The sequence below is a fragment of the Rousettus aegyptiacus genome, unplaced genomic scaffold (genome assembly GCF_014176215.1).
Source record: "Rousettus aegyptiacus isolate mRouAeg1 unplaced genomic scaffold, mRouAeg1.p scaffold_m13_p_2, whole genome shotgun sequence".
NCBI lineage: Eukaryota > Metazoa > Chordata > Mammalia > Chiroptera > Pteropodidae > Rousettus > Rousettus aegyptiacus.
Genome location: NW_023416295.1, coordinates 128,756,611 through 128,776,618, shown reverse-complemented (window position 1 = coordinate 128,776,618; position 20,008 = coordinate 128,756,611). Strand labels below are relative to the sequence as shown.

The 20,008-nt window shown below is 56.7% G+C and overlaps 1 protein-coding gene across 3 annotated transcripts; it reads left to right on the top strand.

Moving 5' to 3' along the window:
- Positions 1 to 3,531: 3,531 nt before the first annotated feature.
- On the top strand, positions 3,532 to 19,855 carry TNS2 (tensin 2). Of its 3 annotated transcripts, none has more exons than XM_036236089.1 (29): positions 3,532 to 3,663; positions 8,199 to 8,307; positions 8,795 to 8,832; positions 9,727 to 9,765; positions 10,070 to 10,108; positions 10,272 to 10,321; positions 10,546 to 10,717; positions 10,997 to 11,047; positions 11,352 to 11,474; positions 11,560 to 11,624; positions 12,474 to 12,557; positions 13,106 to 13,218; positions 13,322 to 13,382; positions 13,639 to 13,714; positions 13,952 to 14,081; positions 14,175 to 14,240; positions 14,310 to 14,423; positions 14,600 to 15,811; positions 15,952 to 16,102; positions 16,210 to 16,799; positions 16,927 to 17,016; positions 17,349 to 17,474; positions 17,674 to 17,766; positions 17,881 to 17,958; positions 18,132 to 18,209; positions 18,592 to 18,760; positions 18,851 to 18,919; positions 19,059 to 19,088; positions 19,218 to 19,855. In XM_036236089.1, exons 1-29 carry the CDS (start codon positions 3,589 to 3,591, stop codon positions 19,354 to 19,356), a joined length of 4,230 nt encoding a protein of 1,409 aa, XP_036091982.1. In that variant the 5' UTR covers positions 3,532 to 3,588; the 3' UTR covers positions 19,357 to 19,855. The 3 variants fall into 3 exon arrangements, with proteins under 3 accessions (XP_036091982.1, XP_015998168.2, XP_015998169.2); XM_016142682.2 differs by lacking the exon at positions 3,532 to 3,663 and adding an exon at positions 5,263 to 5,553; XM_016142683.2 differs by lacking the exon at positions 3,532 to 3,663 and adding an exon at positions 5,573 to 6,536.
- Positions 19,856 to 20,008: the final 153 nt, after the last annotated feature.

Genomic DNA, 20,008 nt, shown 5'->3' with positions numbered 1-20,008 from the left:
CTGCAGTCTATTTCCTATCCTTTTTGTTTAAGATGAAGTAGGAGCGCTGGGGATAAATCCTCATGTCTTTGAGGCAGGGCCTCCATAGACCTCCAGTTTTCAGCAGTGTGGAATGGTGCTACCTGTGCTTTCCCAGGTTATGCTGCACACGCAGAATAGTGGTCTGGTTGACAAGCTGGTTTGGGTTATAGCTGAAGCTACTTTTCTCTTAATCTCGCTCAGACTTAGTGGGAATTTTCCAAACATTGGACAGACCGTTCATTGTTGCAAGGCAGGAAAGAGGTTAGGAGAGTGGCAGAGAATCCTTAAGGTCACAAGGGGGTGGAGCACAGCCCAGGAAACCTCAGTCAACAATTTTTGGGACTCTGAGCCAAGGAGAAAGGGGGGTGGGAGCATAGTTACACAAGTGGTTTTCCAGGGCCAATTGCAGCAGCTGTTCTAATTTCCTGCCAGTGCATTGATCTCTTCACAGTTGAAGGATAAGAGGCTCAGTGTGCATGTAGCCTATCCATGTGGGTTTAGGGAGGGAGGGAAAAGCCCCTCCCTACCTGCAGAACCTACAAGGCAGGCTTGCTTAACTGCAAGAATCAGTCTCGGTCACCTACAAGCCTTTGTTTCGAGCCACTCATCTCACTGTAATACTGAGGTCTGGGTGAATGATGATAGGAAGTAGAGAATAGAATTGCAAAAGGCTACCTTTAAGGTTTATGTTGGATGGACACAGAAAAGTACCCTCTGCTGTGTCACAAGAGGGTAAAGTCAAGAGAAAGGTAAGCACTGGTATGCCTGTCATCCTCAGTCATGAAGATGTGTGGATCCTCTCAGAAGCCAATTTTGAGTGACCAGAGGGTGCAGGGATGGCATCCTACTTAACAAGGGTTTACTTTAGGTTGGTTGGGTCCCATGTGTGTAAGAGGCCACATAATATAGCCTCGTTTCTCCTAAATAGAATCAAGCACTAGGCACTGGATCCCAAGGCAGTGAGGGTCCCAGTTGGAGCCAAGGACGTCACAAGTGCTAAGTGAGCTCACAGCATCTGGTTTCTCAGGAAGTGGGAGAGCTGCACATCTCCTGAGAAGCATTATTTCTCAAGTAAAACTTTGTTTCTCAGCAAGCATTGTAGCTCATAGGGCCACAAGTGAAGGGGGAACTCGCCTTCCTTCACCCTCCCACCTCACCAAAAAGGAGTTAGGATGAAGCAAGCTGTGCTGCTCCCCAACCAGCTGCAGCAACCTCCTGCTTAGACAATACATGCTCTGTCCTCAGGCAGGAGATCCGCCTCTGGATTCAGCTCTCTGCCCCTTCCCCCACTCTTCCTGGTTCCCAGCACCCAGCCCTCCTCTGAAGTTCCCCTGACTTAGTGCTCTTCCAACACTCAGTGCCCTCCTTAGCCCCCCACACCAAGGATCTCAGTGTACTGGGTTACGGGCATGAGATCACCCCAGACCATGGAAGAGGGGTTTCAGTCTTCATGGCCGAGATCGGCTGCCCTCTGCATATACAAGGTAAGAACCTACATGGAGGGAGGGACAGAAGGTGTTACTGAAATTACTTCACCTTTACTAACATCCTGGCTTTTCTCTTCCCTTTCTCCTTTCTGAACCTCCTAGTCCTTAGGACACCTGGCTGGCCCCATGTGCCACCAATTTTTATTTCCCACCAAGTCACTTCCTGTATAATTTTTCACTCTCTACAGCCTCTTTCCTCCAGCCTCCTTCCCCGCGGGTCCCTGCGTTGATAGCAGGCATGAAGTCTGAGCTGGTCATACCCGTCTATGACCTTCTTCCAATTCTTCGGAACCTCAAAAGGGGTTTTTCTTTAGGGACAGCAACACCAGTTTGACTGGGATGCTCTAGCCCTGCCCACCATTCTAGGATCCAATCAAGTGCCTCTTTGAGTCTCAGTCTCTCTTGGAACCTTTAGAGATTAGAGCCTGCCCCCTTAGCATGTATCCCAGGGCCCACCCAAAGGCCCTAATGAACTCTGAGACAGGCAAGGTGTTAAAAGAACTAGCGTACACTCCGAAGAAAAAATTTTCATACCTAAATTACATAATCAAATCTTGCCAAAATATGTAGGATGACCTTCAGTCCTGCCCCTATCCCAGTACCCTCTGATCCCTTTTGCTCTCCTAACTCCTGCCTTCTTTCCTTCCTCCCAACCTCTTCTCTCCACAGTTCCATTCCAATCCCCCAGCCCCTCTTCCAGAGCCCCGTGACTGCTCTAACATCTGAAACTGCCTATTGAACAAGAGCAGTAAGATAAAAGCTCCTCAGTCCCAGCCACATCCCAAATGCCAGTCTCTGGGAGACCCACACTGTCACCATGCACTGCTTCACAACCTCTTCCCTGTTACCAGACTGGACAGATTGGAATCAGGTGCTCCACCCCCTAGTAATCAGAACCAGACTTCCCAGCCTTTGCCAAAGGCAAGATGAGCACAAAAAGGATAGAGGGTTGGAGGTCCTTAGAGCTAGTGTGGTACTGGCTGCTTTAAGCAGGCATTGGGCATTGGGCCTTGGGCACTGGCTCCTCAGAAATCCTCCCCCCCCCCCGCCCCCTCCATTTTCATCATGGAAAATTCAGTGGGGAGGGGTAAGGGAGGGGGAAAATTGCAGGAAGTGCTCACTGCTCAAGAACATTTGGGGATCTGGGAATGGGAATAGATTCAGAGCTTCTAGAAAGACATCCCTTCTATCTTTCTCTCAGACACTGCAAAACAAGGGAATGAGGTTAGACCACAGAATGAACTTCCACGTCCATTGGGAAGCCTGGGGCTTGAGTTAAATGAGGAAAACTTTTTGATAGAAGTCTCCTAAGGAGTGAGAGTGACTGTCCAGCTGCAAACCAGGGCGATGGATGAACTGGAGCTGCTTGGTGGTGGTGGGGAGTTGGACTTGATGGGGAGAACAGGTGAGACCTGAGAAGTCTTCCATGAGTCAGAAAACCAGGAAACGGTGTCCAGAGACTAATACAAGTGACAGCAGGTATCTTCATCTGAATCTAGGGCTTCCGTGGATAGGTGGCGCTAGCCCCGCCAGGCCAGGCCGCAGATGAGTCCTGACTTCGAGGTCAGACCCAATCCCAAATTCACTCCTGTGAAGGGCCCAGGCTGAGAAAGGCCGAGGCATTTCGCTGTACTCTGTTTATAGTGCCTTCTGGACCTATGTGTCTACCTTTTTTCTGAGTGTTTGGCTCGTATGGTTTTTTGGCCTGTGTCCTGCCAGGTCACCCTCTCCCTGAGATTTTCCTGTCCCTGTGTCTTTTGTATCCACCTTCCTCAAAATCTCTCCCTATCTCTTTTCCCCTCTCCGAGCGTCCCTCGGAGTCTCTGCGCTCCTCCTTCCTCTCAGCTCTTTGTGAGCGGGGTTCGCAGAAGAAGGTGGGGAGAGAAGAGGGAGAGGAGGAGGGCGAAGGGCGGGAGCGGGCGGAAGGTGGGGATTGGAGCTGGGCAGGAGGGAGGGGAACAAGCCGGGAGGGAGGAGAAGACGACACGGGTGCGGTGGGGCGGGAGGGAGCCAAGGAGCGCGGCGCCCGCTCCCGCCTCCTGCGCCTCCCGCGCGGCGGCTCCGCGCGGGCCCGGCTAGGATGGGCTGGCCCGGGGGCTCCCCCTGCTGCTGCCCCGCCCCGCCGCGCCCCCGCCCCGCCGGGCGCCCCCCGCAGGTGAGTGGCCGCGCCGCGCGGGGCGGGAGGGCGACGGCGTGTGCGTCACGGCCGGAGGGCAGTGCCGGGGGCGGTCGCCAGGGGGCGCGGGGCCGCCGGAGCTCGAGGGAGAGCGGGGCAGGAGCCCCGGGGCTGGGGATCAAGGATTGAAGATCCAGCGGGCCGAAGGGAGCCGGGATAGCTGGCAGCCGGGAAGGTGACCAGGGGGCGGGGCGCAGGCCGCGGTCACACTCCGGTCACGGTCGTCACGCTTCGCGTGTCCTGGTGCGCACACGCCGCCTGCGCATGGTACTGCTCCGTCTCGCCACGCACGCGCGCACGCCCTCACCGAGCGCCGCTCCTCGAGCGCCGTGGGGCGTGTTCCTCCGCACAGGCCCTGGAGCCCGGGTGGTAACTGGCGGCTCTCGCAGGCCCTGGCCTGAAAGTGCGTGTGAGGGTTTTCCTTTTCTACTTCACATCTGGGGAAGCTGAGGCAGAAAGCAGGCCCAGATGAGGCTGATAAGGACTTTCCAGCCCCACTCTTCGGCCCCCTTGTGCAGCTACTCTCTATTCTCCAGATCCTCTGGGCACTCCCACATACCCGCCTTCCTCCCTCGCTCTTCCCTGGGCCTCACCCCTCCTCTGTGGCGCCGGGCTCCCAGCCTCTCATCCAACCACAGCTATTTCCAGGAAGGGGGAGTGTGGGTGGAGGGGTTTCTCCAAACAAACCAGAAGCTTTGGAGTGTAAGGGGACCAGGCTGGGGGAGAAGCTGACAGGCTCTGGAATGTTCCAGGCAGGAGGAGGGTGAGGGTCCTCGGGGGTCTGGCCATGCCTTCCCAGCCCTGTCCCAGAGAGCTACTTTTCCTCTCAGCATCCGCTGAGGGATCAGCGCTCTTCCATCTCCATCTTCCCTCAGAGGTGCCTCAAAGAGTGGGGACTCAAAGTCATGCTTCCCTAGCCACCCAGCACAGGGGTTAGTTATAGTGAGCCACCCAGGTGAAGAACAAGAATCAGGATGTTTGCAGACCTGTTGCAGGTGAGGGTGACTGATTCCCCTCTGGAAGCAGCAGGAGTAGAAAGAAGCATGCTAGAGGGGTCTGGGTCAGGGTATGAGCAATAGGAGCAGAGAAAGGCACCCATCCCTCTACAGTGCCCCTCCTCCCTCCAGCAGGGCTAAGGACTGGACATGGCCAGGCACAGTTGCCCACACTGGCCAGGGGCCTGGAATGTCCTGGGAACCAGCCAGAGCTGGTGGGGTGGGAGTGGGTTGCAGAGCCAGTGCCCCTCTCTAATTACAGGCTAGGGGCCCAGGCTCCACCACACAGATGCCTCCCTCTGGCCAAGGTACCCTGGAGACAGACATCTTAACCTGGAAGGAGAATTAGTGCTTCAAGGGAGAAGCCTCAGGCTAGGCTCAGCCCAAGCAGGTCCAGGGAAGTGTCCTGAGTGAGACTCTCACAAGGGGGCTCATGCCAGAGAAGGCAAGATTAGACCAGCTCCATGGGCATGAGGGAGGGAGAGGGAAATCTAAGGACCTGGTGGGAGCTGCCCAGCTGGGGGAGTTGCCTGAGCTCTGGGACATTCAGTAAACACCATGCAAATGGGGGGGGGGCATATTTGCACATTCAAGTGACAGCTGGTTCAAGGCTCTGCCTTCCAAGGCTTGGGGCTGAGGACCCCCAGGCCATTAACCCCTTATATCTTCGGAAGATTGCTACCCCTCTTTCCAAGGCCCCAATCTACTTCTTTCCCTTGACTCCCAGGACAGGAAGTTGGCCTTGTTCCCAGGAGGGAGGCAGGAGGCCCACGGAGTGGGGTGGAGTATGCGTTGGGAGGGGGACCTCCTGTCCAGTCCTCAAGTCCTAGAACAGCTGCTAAGGAAGAAGAGCAGAACTGGGAAAGCCATGAAGGTAGTACTCAGGCTTTGGGGGAGGGAGGCAGCCCTAGGGCCTGGGGTAGAGGGCCCAAGTGGCAGGGCTCCAAAGACGGCCTAGGGATCTGAGATATCAGTAAGAAACAAGCCCAGGAAATGAGTGAGTGGGGAACTGTCAGGAGCTGAGCAGCTGGGAGCTCTCAGGAGAAGGGACTCAAATGCCTTGGGCTGTGGCAGGAGAATGGATCACTCCTGTGGGCAAAGCTGTCTTCTAGCTGGAATTTGCCTTCCAGTGTGAATGGGGAACAGGGAAAGGCGGGCTCATTTTCCTTTTCCTACTTCACAACCAGTGAAACTGAGGCAGGAAGCTAGCCCTCAGTCCCATTTTCCCTGACCCTCAGCTGGCTGGAGTAGTGACTCCCAGCTTCCCTCCGTCCTCACTGGAAGTCCCCAGAGAGCCTGAGAGTTCTGGCTGGGAGGCTGGCCTGGCCAGGACACGGTGTTCCCCACTGGCCCTTGAGCCCTGCCCTAAGACCTAAATTCCTACCCTGCCCCCACCTTGCCCTGCCCCACTAGTGACTGGATCTCCGGATCCCAGCAGATCCCTGGATGGGGCGAATCCCTGGGCATGGGGCAGCTCCAGAGCAGGGAGTGTGGAGGGCAAAAGATGCTGGGTTGACACTCCCAGCAGGGTAGATCCTGGGAATCTGATCTCCTGGCCTCCCCCACATCCTCCCCCACCCCACTTCCTGGAGCAGCGACCTGCCCCCTTCCCGCCTGTACTCCCCTCCACTTCCAGGGCTGGGCTTCTCCTCACACCAGCCAGACAGCCTACCCTCCACCCAAGGGAAGCGGCTGCCTCCGCCAGGCTGCTTCCAGGAAGCCCCAGGCCAGGCCCCAGCATTGTTCTGGCTCCGTGGCCGGCACTGCAGCCAGCCGGACACCATGAAGTCCAGCGGCCCCGTGGAGAGGCTGCTCAGAGCCCTGGGGCGGAGGGACAGCAGCCGGGCCACCAGCAGGGTAGGAGTGCCCACTAGCTGGGCAGAGGAGGGGTGGGGTGGAGGTGTGGGCAGTGGAGGAGGGGTCCAGGACTCAGGCCAGACCCTCCCCCTCAGCCTTCTCCCTTTGCCCTGCATCCCCCTCATTCTGCCCCTTTGAGGTTGCCAGGGTTGTGGTGTGAACAGCAGAAGTTTGGATTAGAGCAGAACCTGGTGTCTGTTTTGGCTCCTCTATCACCTCCCTGCCCTAGCCCAGGCCAAACCTCATGGTCGTGGCCCCCCATATACCCTCCAGGCATACTTCATTGTAGGACCTTTCCGGGTACCATCCTGGATCCCCAGAGCAGGGCTGAGATCAGGCCCCTTCCCTAAGCCAAGAGGTTTGGGAGAAATGGGGTGGGTTGGCGAAGGAAAAAAAAAGAGGTGGCCAGGTCTCAGGAGTGCCTTAGACGCTAGGGGTTTGCTTTCCGCTGACATCATCTGTGTGTGCTGTTCATACTAGTTGTGCCCAAGTTTCCTAGTGGGTCTGGCAAGGTTGATCCAGCCCAGGAGAGTTCAGCTACTAGTTTAATCCAGCTGCTTCAGGGATAGACAGCCAAGAGACCAGAGGTGCTGCCTAGGTCCCCGAGCTGGGAGGCGTAGAGGCCCCATCACTCCCTTTCTCCACATTTTCTCAGTCTTACCCTAAAAGTGGCAGCCCAGGGCAACATGAAACAATACTATAAAAGGGGCATAGGGCAGGAACTTGAACTCCAGAGGAGGAGAAAAATGGGTAGAAGAGAGAGGAGGCAAGGAGGTAAATGGTCCCCAGACAGGATGGGAGGAGTGAACCACAGTGGGAGGGATGAGACTGTAGGAGGAGGCCTGGGCCACAGCGGGCATCCCAGCCTCCTGCTTCACTGCACCTCTGGGTGGGAAGGGGCCCAACACAGCACCTGGTCCACTCCCCTCCCCCATTCAATGCTGAAATCCCACTTGACCCTCCTCAAATAATGGGGTGTTCCCTACAGCCAGAAGTAGCGAGGCAGCTCAATATTTTCCCCGATGTCATGCCTCTGCCTCTCCTTTCAGTATTGCCACCCGCCTCCTTACACAACTGCTGCCTGCCGCCTCAGTGCACAATGAGTAAACATGTTCTGGGGAGGGGAGGGAATGTCAGCTGCCTAGAGCATGGGGACAGCAGGAGTCAAGGGAGCAGAGCTGGCTGAGGCCACTCCCTGCCAGGTCAGTCTGAGTGCTATGTGACTGACATCCTACATTTCATTTCTGGACCCCCTGCTGCTCACCGTGTACATGGGCCCCCATCCGAGGAAGGCAAGATGGGAGGAGAAACAGGAACCCCTAGGAGTTAGAGAGCACCCCTACCTGGAGGAAATCTCTCGGGTTTGGGGTGGCAGTGACCACAAGGGTATCACACGCCAGGGCCACATGAGGGGCCTAAGTGATCCCTTGGGGAAGAACTGACCCAGTGACAGTGACACAAGGGGCCAGCTTTCATGTACTGTAGAGGAGAGGCCCCACAACTGGCTGGAAACAACTATAGCCAAGTGTGTCCAACAAGTTTGGGGACTTTAATTGGGATGGAGGAAGAAAGGAACCAGTATAGTGCAAAGATCTTGGCTCAGTCCCAGAGATGGGCCAGCTGGGAATGGACACCTCTGTCTGTGTCTGTCCCTTCACCCAGCCTAGGAAAGCTGAGCCGCATAGCTTCCGGGAGAAGGTTTTCCGGAAGAAACCGCCAGTCTGTGCAGTGTGTAAGGTGACCATCGATGGGACAGGTGTCTCGTGCAAAGGTGAGGCACCCTGTTCTGTGACTCTAAGAGCCTCCACCCAGCATGACTGTGTCACACAACTCCAGCTGGCAGATGCACAGAACATAAATCATAATGTGCGTGCCGCCCCTTGACTGGGCAACATGAGAGCAGAGAGGCAGCTGTCTCCGTTCCAAACAGCCCTTGCTCCCCATGACAGACACTCCCAGCAAAGCAGGAGACCCAATATTCTCCAATACCTTCCCACCCTGACCTGTGACTGGTGGCTTTTCTCACCCCCTTCCTCATCACCCCCACCCACCCTAGAACGTTATCCTAACTCTCTCCCATCCTGACCTGGGAAGTAGTACCCCACTGCCATTCTTTGCCCCTGTTCCCTCACCCCATCTCAGTGCAGTCCTGGAAGTCCCAGGGTCTGGTTCTAGGGCCTGGAGAGATGGGAGAGGGCCACCTCTTCTGCTGTCCCTATAGACCCCTGCTAACCCCTCTTCTCCCTACCCTCCTCTAGTCTGCAAGGTGGCCACACACAGAAAATGTGAAGCAAAGGTGAGTATCTGGCGGGGGAGGGGGACCAGGTCCCTTCTTCCTCTGAAACAGGGTTCTCTAGCTACACTGACATCAACCCTCCACTCCTCTCATCATTGGGGAACCCCTGTTGGGGTGGGAGAGGGTGCTGCACAGGGCCCTTTAAGAACCACCCTACTCCACCCCCTGGAGGGCTGGCCCAGGCGAGTGGACGAGACAGCGACAGCGTTTGTCTTGGTGCTGTGCCCAGGCTGCAGCTGGCGAGAGGGTGGGGGTGGGGAAGAGGAGGAGAATGAGGAGGAGGAAGGGTGGGGTGGGTGGGTAGGGGAGCAGGATTTCAGAGACTGGGCAGCCGGATGGGCTGTGCCTTCCCTCTGGGGAAGGGGCCTCAGGATGCCTGGGTAGGTCTCATCCTGGGCCCTCGAGAGGCTGGGCAGAAGGTACAAGCTATAGACATCAGCTTGTCCCCATTGTCAACTGGGGACCTGCGAGCCCCATCATGAGGAGGTTCTTTGGTCCCCTTCCTGCAGTGCAGGGGTTCCCAGGGCCTTGGAGCTGGCTTTGGGGAGCTCTGTGCCCAAGGGTGGGGTCTACTGGTGAAAGAGGCCAGTGTCCGTCCCTGGCCATGGCCTGCCTGTATGGCTCTATATATAACTCCTGCCCTGTAGCTGGATGAATGGGGGTCTGTGTGGGCATGGGGCTAAGAGCCAAGAGCAACAAGTGGGGGACGTGGGGGTGGGGGACCGAGAGGCCAGAGGGGAGGCTCCCTTAAATAGAGGAACCTCAGCTGGAGCCCGTGCCCATCTCCTGACAGCCCCTCCACCTTCTTGCTGAAACTGAGGGGTGGCCCCATCCTCAAGCCCAGGAGAGCCCATTTCACCAGGAGCTTAGCCTCTCACTCGGGTCTTCTTTCAGGTGACTTCGTCCTGTCAGGCCTTGCCTCCTGCGGAGCTGGTGAGTGTGCTCTGGGATGGGGTGGGGGAGGCAAGGAACCTGGCTTCAGTGTCCAAAGGTCGGGTGGGGGGGAGGTTACCTTGAATAGACTGCTGTGGATATTGGTCAACCTGAGGGAAAGGGAAAATACGTCTGGGCCCTCTGTTCTTCTTGTCCTCTGGACCTGCTGGGACTAGGATTCTTCTCTCCTTGCCCAATACAGCCCTCACAAGGGACCCTGGCAGGCTGTCTCCATTATCCCCAGACCCAGACTGGTCCTTGCCCCTGCCCTAACCACTCCCTTTCCTCCCCCATCTCCCTCTAGCGGAGAAACACAGCCCCCGTGAGGCGCATAGAGCACCTGGTAAGGTGATGCTGGAGAAAGGGTGGAAGAAGGTAGCTCTGGGAATAAGGACCTACGTTTCTTCTGGGGACAAAAGTTCATGGAACTCTGGAGTGGGGAGCCTAGAGTGGTGGGGGTGGTGGGGCACCCAGAGAGATGCGCATCATCTCATCTTATCCACCAGGGATCCACCAAGTCTTTGAACCACTCAAAGCAGCGCAGCACTCTGCCCAGGTAAGTGAGGGCCCCGGGAGTGATCCCACATGAGCCCTTTCCGCGGGTCTCAGACCCCCAACGAAGTTCTCTGGGACAGCCCTCCTCCCCCTTTCCCAGGTGATTCCACTCATTTTCGGGACCCGGGAGGCTTCACCTGCCTCGGTCCAGACACCCTTCCATTATACTAGACCTCTCTAGGAGCCCGCCCCTCCGTTTCTTATGCAGGCTTCTCCCCTTTCCAGGAGCTTCAGCCTGGACCCACTCATGGAGCGCCGCTGGGACCTGGACCTCACTTACGTGACTGAGCGGATACTGGCCGCCGCCTTCCCTGCACGGCCCGACGAGCAGCGACACCGAGGCCACCTGCGTGAGCTGGCTCACGTGCTGCAATCCAAGCACCGTGACCAGTACCTGGTGAGGGGCGGGGCCTGCCGCAATCAGCTAATGAGAGAGCTGGGAAATCCAGATGGGCCCTGGCTACACGCTGATGTCAAACCCTCGGAGGCGGGGCCCGGAGGAGCAGTGGACACCGACTGGGAGCGAAGACCATCGGGCTGCCACTGCTGGGCAGGGCCTTAGTAACTTCCTCATTTTGAAGAAAGACAGGGTCACAGTGGGTGACAGCACCTCCATCCATCGCCGTGCCCCGCTTCTTGAGGTCACTTCCATCTAAAGCCCCCCAATTTCTTGCAGCTCTTCAACCTTTCAGAGAAAAGACATGATCTGACTCGCCTAAACCCCAAGGTAGGAGGGGATTAAAGCCGTTAACCCGAATCCCCCCCCCACCCAGAAGTCTCCAGCTTCCTCGTTATTAATAGTAGCACTTGGCATCTTCTTCACTCTTAAGAACTTTCCCATATGCCATATACTTGAGACACCCCACAGCATGGTGCAGCAGGTATCAACCCATTGTAAAAGTGAGGAAAGTGTTGAGGATGTTGTGGACAGCCAGTAGGTTGGTTGACCTTGCCCCAGACCTCTAGACCCTGTCCCTTTTTCATCCATCTCTCTTCATTTATGGCCCCCACCCCCACACTTCCATCCCTAGGTCCAGGACTTTGGCTGGCCTGAGCTGCACGCACCCCCTTTGGACAAGCTGTGCTCCATCTGCAAAGCCATGGAGACCTGGCTCAGTGCTGACCCACAGCATGTGGTTGTACTGTATTGCAAGGTGGGCTGGATCTTTGGGTTTGAAGGGCTGGGGTGCCCTCAGCCGGGGGCCCCAGCAGGCCCTCCATCCCTGTCTCTATTCTCAGGGGAGCAAGAGCAAGCTCGGGGTCATTGTCTCTGCCTACATGCACTACAGCAAGATCTCTGCAGGGTGAGGCTTCCCCGCCCAAGTGTCCCCTTCCTCAATGGCCCTTCCTCTAACTGGTCATTGAGGAACCCATCTCCCCTGAAGCCCACTTCTGTGTTCAGAGAGCCATTTACTATAAACTTGACATTGACACCTCCTTTTCCCCACTTGTACTTCACCACAGTCCCTGGCAGGTGATCTGTAGTAGTTTCCTGGGGCTGCTGTAACAAAGTGTCACAAACTAAGTGGCTTAAGACAACAGAAATTAATTATCTCAGTTCCGGAGGCTAGAAGTCTAAAATTGAGGTGTCAGCAGAGCTGCACTCCCTCTGAGACTATGGATAGAATCCTTCCTTGCGTCTTCCTGGCTTCTGGTGGTGGCTAGCAATCCTTGATGCTCCTCGGCTTGCAGCTGCATCACTCCAATCTCTGCCTTCATCGTCACATGGCCTCTTCCTGTGTGTCTGTGTGTCTGTGTCTCTTCTCTTCTTCTAAGGACACCAATCATATTGGATTAAGGGCTCACCCTACTCCAGTATGACATCTTAACTAATTACATCTGCAACGACCCTATTTCCAAATAAGGTTACATTCTGAGGTACATATCTTTGGGGGGACACAATTCAACCCATAACATGGTCTTATTGCCCCGTTTTACAGATGAGGAAACTAAAGTTCAGGGTACAATTGCCTGAGGTCCAACAACTAGTAAAGTGACTTTACATGGGGTTTCTAGTTCTCTTTACCACACCTCTAGACTTCCTCTAGACTTGGGGGAGGGTCGCCCCTCTCATCCCTCCCCTGGAGCTTAGGGATGAGAGTCCAGGATGAAGTCCAGGTCCTCATCCCCTGAACTGCCTCTGCTTTTCTCAGGGCAGACCAGGCGCTGGCCACTCTTACTATGCGGAAGTTCTGTGAGGACAAGGTGGCCACAGAGCTGCAGCCCTCCCAGCGCCGGTGAGTAGCATTGCTGGGGATGGACTGGTGGAGCAGCTCCCTCCATGGCTACCAAGGCCAAGTTTTTCTCATTCATATAGCACACCTTAATGGTGCATTTCTGATGTGCCAGGCACTGTGCCAAGTGCTGAGAATTCAGGATAAACAAGGTCCCTGTTCTCATGGCGCTTACATTCTAGTAGTGTAAAAGGCAAGAAACCTGTGACAAATAGACAAGATCATTTGAATGATGACAAGTGCTATGAGGAAAATAAAGCTGTCTTTTGGTAGAGACTTGTCAGACGGTCAGGGCCTGCCTCTATATCATAAAACAAAGGTCTGGGGGAAAGAGCATTCTGGGCAAAGGGGGCAACAAGTACAAAACCTTTGATGCAGCAAGAAAAATTGAGGTTAAATGCAAGGAATAACTTTCTGGCTGCAATAAGAGGGAAGTACTGAGGAGAAGGGCAACCCTTCCAAGTGTGAGTAGGGGTTGTACACAGTTGAAATGATATAAGGGGACCTCCAGAGGAGGGGGCTTATGTTTTCCTTGACATACCCCCCACCAGATATATCAGCTATTTCAGTGGTCTGCTGTCTGGCTCCATCAGAATGAACAGTAGCCCTCTCTTCCTGCACTATGTGCTCATGCCCATGCTGCCAGCCTTTGAACCTGGCACAGGTGAGTCTACCTGGGAGCTACTCCATGAGGGCTATGCCCCACCCCTTCCACTCAGCACCCCTCATGTTCCTTCTTCTTGCCCCTCCCCACCCCCCCAACTCAGGCTTCCAGCCCTTTCTCAAGATCTACCAGTCCATGCAGCTTGTCTACACATCCGGAATCTAGTGAGTGCTGTGTTCCCAAGCCTCTGCTCCCCTGGGCCCCTTTTTCTCCAACCTCCTCAGCCACCTGGGCCTCCAGCTCCAGCCACTAAACCCAAAAACTAAACCACCACGGAATCCATTTTACAGATGGGGAAGCTGAGGTTCAGCTATAGGTCTCTCACTCAGGGCTCAGACTCCCATTTCCCAGCTCCCTCCTGACTTTTCACAGCCACCTGAGGGCCTCTGATTCAGCTCTGCCTTTATCTCTCTTCCACAGTCATATTGCAGGCCCTGGTCCTCAGCAGCTTTGCATCAGCCTGGAGCCAGCCCTCCTCCTCAAAGGCGACATCATGGTGAGGGGGCCTTGGCAACAAGGGGAGTCTTAGGTACGGGGTAAGGGCTGTTGCTGTCTCACCGTCTCCGGTGAATCATAAATTCAAGCCAGATTGGAGAGTGAAAAGGGAGTCCCCTAGATGGGGATCGTCTTGAGGTAGAAGCAGGGCAGAGTTGGGGCCCGACAGTGCCCAGGGTAGAAGCACAGAGAAAGCGTAAATAGACATGAGGGCCTGATCCCAGTTTCCCTCCCCCAGGTGACATGCTATCACAAGGGTGGCCGGGGGACAGACCGGACCCTTGTGTTCCGAGTCCAGTTCCACACATGCACCATCCATGGATCACGGCTCACCTTTCCCAAGGACCAGCTGGATGAGGCCTGGACTGGTGAGTTAGAGACAACTTGTATGGGGGCTGGAGCCCAGGTGAGGGCAGGCAGGCAGGTGGGGGACCTGGCTTCTCATTGTCCATTCCTCACAGATGAGAGATTCCCCTTCCAAGCCTCTGTGGAGTTTGTCTTCTCCTCCAGCCCCGAGAAGATCAAAGGTAAGACCAGGGCCTGGGGTTGGGGCTGAAGGCTGTCTCCCTGCTCCTCACCACCTGGGCCTTCCGCAGGCAACACCCCAAGGAATGACCCCTCGGTCACTGTTGACTACAACACCACAGAGCTCGCTGTGCGCTGGGACTCCTATGAGAACTTCAACCAGCACCATGAGGACAGTGTGGATGGTGTGTGCAGCAGGCCCAGGGGTGGTGGAAGGTTTGGGGGGCACAGTCCTTCCTCCCCAGGCAGATCCACCTCCCAAGAGATACCCCCTGAGCCGGAGTCTCCAGCACTGTCCCCTCTCATTAATTCTCTCTCTTTTCTCTGCCCGTTCTTCCTCCCTGATCCTTTCCCCACTCAGGCTCCCTGACCCACACCTGTGGCCCCCTAGATGGCAGTCCCTATGCCCAGGTGCAGCGAGCCCCCCGCCAGACCCCACCTGCACCCCCTCCAGAGCCACCCCCACCCCCGCTGCTGTCTGTCAGCAGCGACTCTGGCCATTCATCCACACTGACCACGGAGCCAGCCACAGAGTCCCCTGGCCGGCCACCCCCAACGGCTGCTGAGCGCCAGGAGTTAGATCGCCTCCTGGGAGGCTGTGGAGTGGCCAGCGGGGGCCGGGGGGCTGGGCGCGAGACAGCTATCCTGGATGACGAAGAGCAGCCCGCCATGGGTGGAGGTGCCCACCTCGGAACATATTCAGGCCACAGACCTGCCCTCAGTCGTCACTGCTCCTGCCGCCAGGGTTACCGGGAACCCTTTGGGGTCCCCAACGGGGGATACTACCGGCCAGAGGGAACCCTAGAGAGGCGGCGGCTGCCCTATGGGGGCTATGAGGGGCCCACCCAGGGCTATGTCGAGGCCTCTGTGGAGAAGCGGCGCCTCTGCCGATCACTGTCCGAGGGGCCGTACCCCTACCCTCCTGAGCCGGGGAAACCGGCCAGTGGGGACTTCAGCTACCGCTCCCCTGGCTACCGGGAGGTGGTGATCCTGGAGGACCCTGGGCTGCCTGCCCTATGCTCCTGCCCTGCCTGTGAGGAGAAGCTGGCTCTACCCACGACAGCCCTATATGGGCTTCGACTGGAGAGGGAGGCTGGAGAGGGGTGGGCAAGCGAGGCTGGCAAGTCTCTCCTACACCCAGTACGGTCTGGGCACCCACTGCCTCTGCTGGTGCCGGCCTGTGGGCATCACCATGTCTCAATACCTGACTACAGCTGCCTGAAGCCACCCAAGGCAGGCGAGGAAGGGCATGAGGGCTGCTCCTACACCATGTGCCCTGAAGGCAGATATGGGCATCCAGGCTACTCTGCTCTTGTGACATATGGCTATGGAGGAGCAGTTCCCAGTTACTGCCCAGCTTATGGCCGGGTGCCTCACAGCTGTGGGTCTCCAGGTGAGGGCAGAGGGTATCCCAGCCCTGGTGCCCACTCCCCACGGGCTGGCTCCATTTCCCCGGGCAGCCCTCCCTACCCACCATCCAGGAAGCTGAGCTACGAGATCCCTGCAGAGGAGGGAGGGGACAGGTATCCGCTGCCCGGGCACCTCGCCCCAGCAGGATCCTTGACATCTGCAGGTAAGGGGCACTGGAGTGGGGAGTGCCCAGGGTAGAGGGGGGTCCTGGAGGATGGTGGGGAAGGCACAGAGTGAGAAAGAGCTAAGCCAGACAGAAGGCCTGTTCCTGACTCACAGCCTCTCTTCTCCCCTTCCCTGCAGAGTCACCTGAGCCAGTGTCCTGGAGGGAGGGACCCAGTGGGCACAGTACCCTGCCTCGGTCTCCCCGAGATGCCCAGTGCAGTGCCTCTTCAGAGCTGTCTGGTCCCTCTACACCCCTTCATACCAGCAGCCCAGTCCAGGGCAAGGAAAGGTAGGCAGGAACCTCCTTGCCCAAGCAGGTACTGAAAGCTAGGGGTGGGGAACAGCTCACAATGGGGGTGCTGAGGCCCTGCTGACCACCTGCCCTCCTTTTTGCAGTGCCCGACGGCAGGACACCAGGTCCCCCACCTTGTTACCCACTCAGAGACTTAGTCCTGGTGGGGCTTTATCACCTGTATCTCAGGGAGGCACTGAAAAGGCTGCTGAGCTGCCAGCAAGAAGTGGACTTGAGCCTCCAGCCCCCAGCCCCTTCTCCCCAACCTCCTCTGCCAGCTCACCCAATGACTGGCCTCAGGAGAGGAGCCCAGGCGGCCGCTCTGACAGTGCTAGTCCAAGGGGTCCTGTGCCCACCACGCTGCCTGGCCTCCGCCATGCCCCCTGGCAGGGCCTTCGAGACCCCCCGGACAGCCCAGATGGGTCCCCGCTTACCCCGGTGCCTACCCAGATGCCCTGGCTTGTGGCCAGCCCAGAGCCACCTCAGAGCTCACCCACTCCTGCCTTCCCCCTGGCTGCATCCTATGATATCAGTGGCCCTACCCAGCCCCCACTTCCTGAGAAGCGCCACCTGCCGGGGCCTGGACAACAACCAGGCCCCTGGGGCCCAGAGCAGGCATCACCACCAGCCAGGAGCACCAGTCACCATGTCACCTTTGCACCTCAGCTCCCAGATAATGCCCCCCACTCCCCAGGTATAAAGACCTTGAGGGAGGGAGGGTAGGAAGGGGAGCCACCTTGAGAGAACCCTTTTTCCCAGGGAGGGGCATGGTGTGGTGACTGGGGACCCCTGGGGCCAAACTCAGTCCCTCCCTGTCCTAGAGCCCCCCATGCAAGAGAGCCAGAGCAATGTCAAGTTTGTCCAGGATACATCCAAGTTCTGGTACAAGCCACACCTGTCCCGTGACCAAGGTGAGAAGCCAGCCTTCCCCACCCCTCACACCCTCTAGGGCTCTATCTGGGCTTTGGACCCAGTCCAGCCTTCTAGCTGACGTCCTTGCTGCCTCCTCCCTGTCTCAGCGTTTACTCTGGGCCAAGCCTCTCACTAGCAGGTGGTTCTTGGCTCTGGTCCCAAGGTGGTTTAGACTCCATTGTCAATGCCCTGTTAATGCTAAAGTTATGTACTCAGATGCTCAACACCACCACAGCTATTAGGGTGAATGGCCTGGGGAGCTGTCTAGCAGAGGAGTGGGGCTACATGAGGCTCAGTCAGCCACTGTGCAAACTTCTCCTGTCTCTCCCAGCCATCGCCCTGCTGAAGGACAAGGACCCTGGGGCCTTCCTGATCAGGGACAGTCATTCATTCCAAGGAGCCTATGGACTGGCACTCAAGGTGGCTACACCCCCACCCAGTGCCCAGCCCTGGAAAGGTACAGGATGCCCAGACCTGAGGGAGAAGGGGAGTGGGGTGGGGCAGGGACAGAGGCAAAACGAGGAAGGTGGGGGTAGGTTATCCCACTTGGTGGGGAGGAACAGGAAGTGACTCCTGCTCTGGAAAGATTCCCAGCAGGGGAGAACAGGGGAACTTGGAATCTAATAAAGCCCTTCTCTCCTTGCCTGGTCTCTCAGGGGACCCCTTGGAACAGCTGGTCCGCCATTTTCTCATTGAGACTGGGCCCAAAGGGGTGAAGATCAAGGGCTGTCCCAGTGAGCCCTACTTTGGTGAGAAGCAGGAGCTGGGGAAGCTACCGTGGGTTGGTTTAGGGAGGCCAAGGGATCTGAGGAAGTTGGCGAGAAAGCTGAGCACCTCAGAATGTTTCTCACCTTTCACTATAGGCAGCCTGTCCGCCCTGGTCTCCCAGCATTCTATCTCCCCACTGTCCCTGCCTTGCTGCCTGCGCATTCCCAGTAAAGGTGGGTGTTTTATCATCTCTGCTCTCATCTCTCCCCGTCTACTGCAACCAAAGGTAGAATCCAGGGTCCTGGTTCCCAGCCTGCTTTTCCTTGGGATGGCAGAGGCTACTTCTCCAGCTCCTAGGGAATGCTACTCCCTACTGACATGCTCTGTTGGCCCTCATTTCCCTTAGATCCTCTGGAGGAGGCCCCAGAGGCCCCAGTGCCCCCCAACATGAGCACAGCGGCAGACCTCCTGCGTCAGGGCGCTGGTAGGGGCTTCTCTCTCCACCCTTCCCTCTCTGGGCACCAAGCGGGGCACTGAAGATATAGGCATGGGGCACGGAAAGGCCTTGAGATGGGTGGGCCCTGACAGGCAGAGGGAGCCTAAGATTTGTAGAGTCTGAAAAAGGGTATCTTCAGTTCGGATTCTCATTATAAAAATAATTCTCAGGCCTCCCTTCCAGCATCTCTGACTGTAGATCTGGGGGATTCACAGAATCTGCCTTTTTCACAGGTTACCTATGTAATTCTAATGCATTTTGAGCAGTGTTAGCAGGAGAAAGTGCAAGAGCTGGTGATGTGGGAGTACTAGAGGGAGACAGATCTGGGGTCTGGCGAAGGATCCCCCCAACACACTTCTTGCCCCTGTAGCGTGCAGTGTGCTCTACCTGACCTCAGTGGAGACTGAGTCACTGACTGGCCCCCAGGCAGTGGCCCGGGCCAGCTCTGCAGCTTTGAGCTGCAGCCCCCGCCCAACACCAGCCATTGTCCACTTCAAGGTCTCAGCCCAGGGCATTACATTGACAGACAACCAAAGGAAGTGAGTATGTGTCCTGAGCCCTTGGGAAACCCCAAACTTAGGCCCTAGGGGCTCCAATTTCTAGGCATTATCCTGACCCTTCCTTCACAGGCTCTTCTTTCGCCGACATTATCCAGTGAACAGCATCACTTTCTCCAGCACTGATCCTCAGGACCGGAGGTGACCCTCCCTCCCAGCCCTTTCCTCCCATAGCCCCACCATGGCCCATCAGGCCCCACAGACCAGTCTCCTGCCTTAGCTCCTCATTCAGTAGCTACTTCCTGGGGTACATTCCTTCACAGTTCTTTTCCTTCTGCAGATGGACCAACCCTGACGGGACCACCTCCAAGTAAGCCTTTCCATGAGCACAATCTCCTCCCTCCACGGGATTGAGGAACCTTTCTACCCAACCCTGGCTCTGCAGTCCCCTGTGAAAGGGGACCTGAGCCCCCTCCCTACCCTGCTTTTGTACCCCTAGGATCTTTGGTTTCGTAGCCAAGAAACCAGGAAGCCCCTGGGAGAATGTGTGTCACCTCTTTGCAGAGCTTGACCCAGATCAGCCTGCAGGTGCCATTGTCACCTTCATCACCAAAGTTCTACTGGGACAGAGAAAATGAAGGAAGGCCACAAGCTCAGAGCCCACATAAACACCGCACCCTTCCCAGCACCCCACAGCCCTCACTTCCCCTGGCCTAGACCCAGGAGACCCGGGAGCTGGCCCCCTCCTTTAGCAATGGGGAGTGGGCGTGAGCCTGGGACACTGCTCTCCTTCCCCACCCCCAGCCTGCTAAGCTAAGTGGATGGGCAGTGAGATGACCTTGCACGTGAGATGGCAGAAATGGGCATGTGAAGGGTGAGGAGGCATCAGCTATTGAGCTCTGGAGGGGATCAATACAACCCTACCTGCAAGAGAACATCAGCCCTGGAGAGGAGCCAGCTCCACCCAGCTGCAGGTCCCAGAAGGCAAAGAGAGGGCAGAGAGGTGTGGGAAGCACCACACTCCCTCCTCTGCCTTCCCCTCTAAACAGAGAGATCAGAGTGAGAGCACATGAAAAGGGGGGAAAAAGAGTCTATTTTTGTCTAATAATAAAGAATTTCTATAACGTTTAATTGGAACTGGAATTGTGCATGTTCACAGGAAGGGCAAAGCTTGCTTCCCAGGGGCATACCTGTACTTTCCGGGGGCATTCCAGGCCTGACGCCAGGTCCGTGGGACATATGCAGTCCCCATCTTTGGCCTCAAATGGGTCCACATGTCCCAGTGAGCCA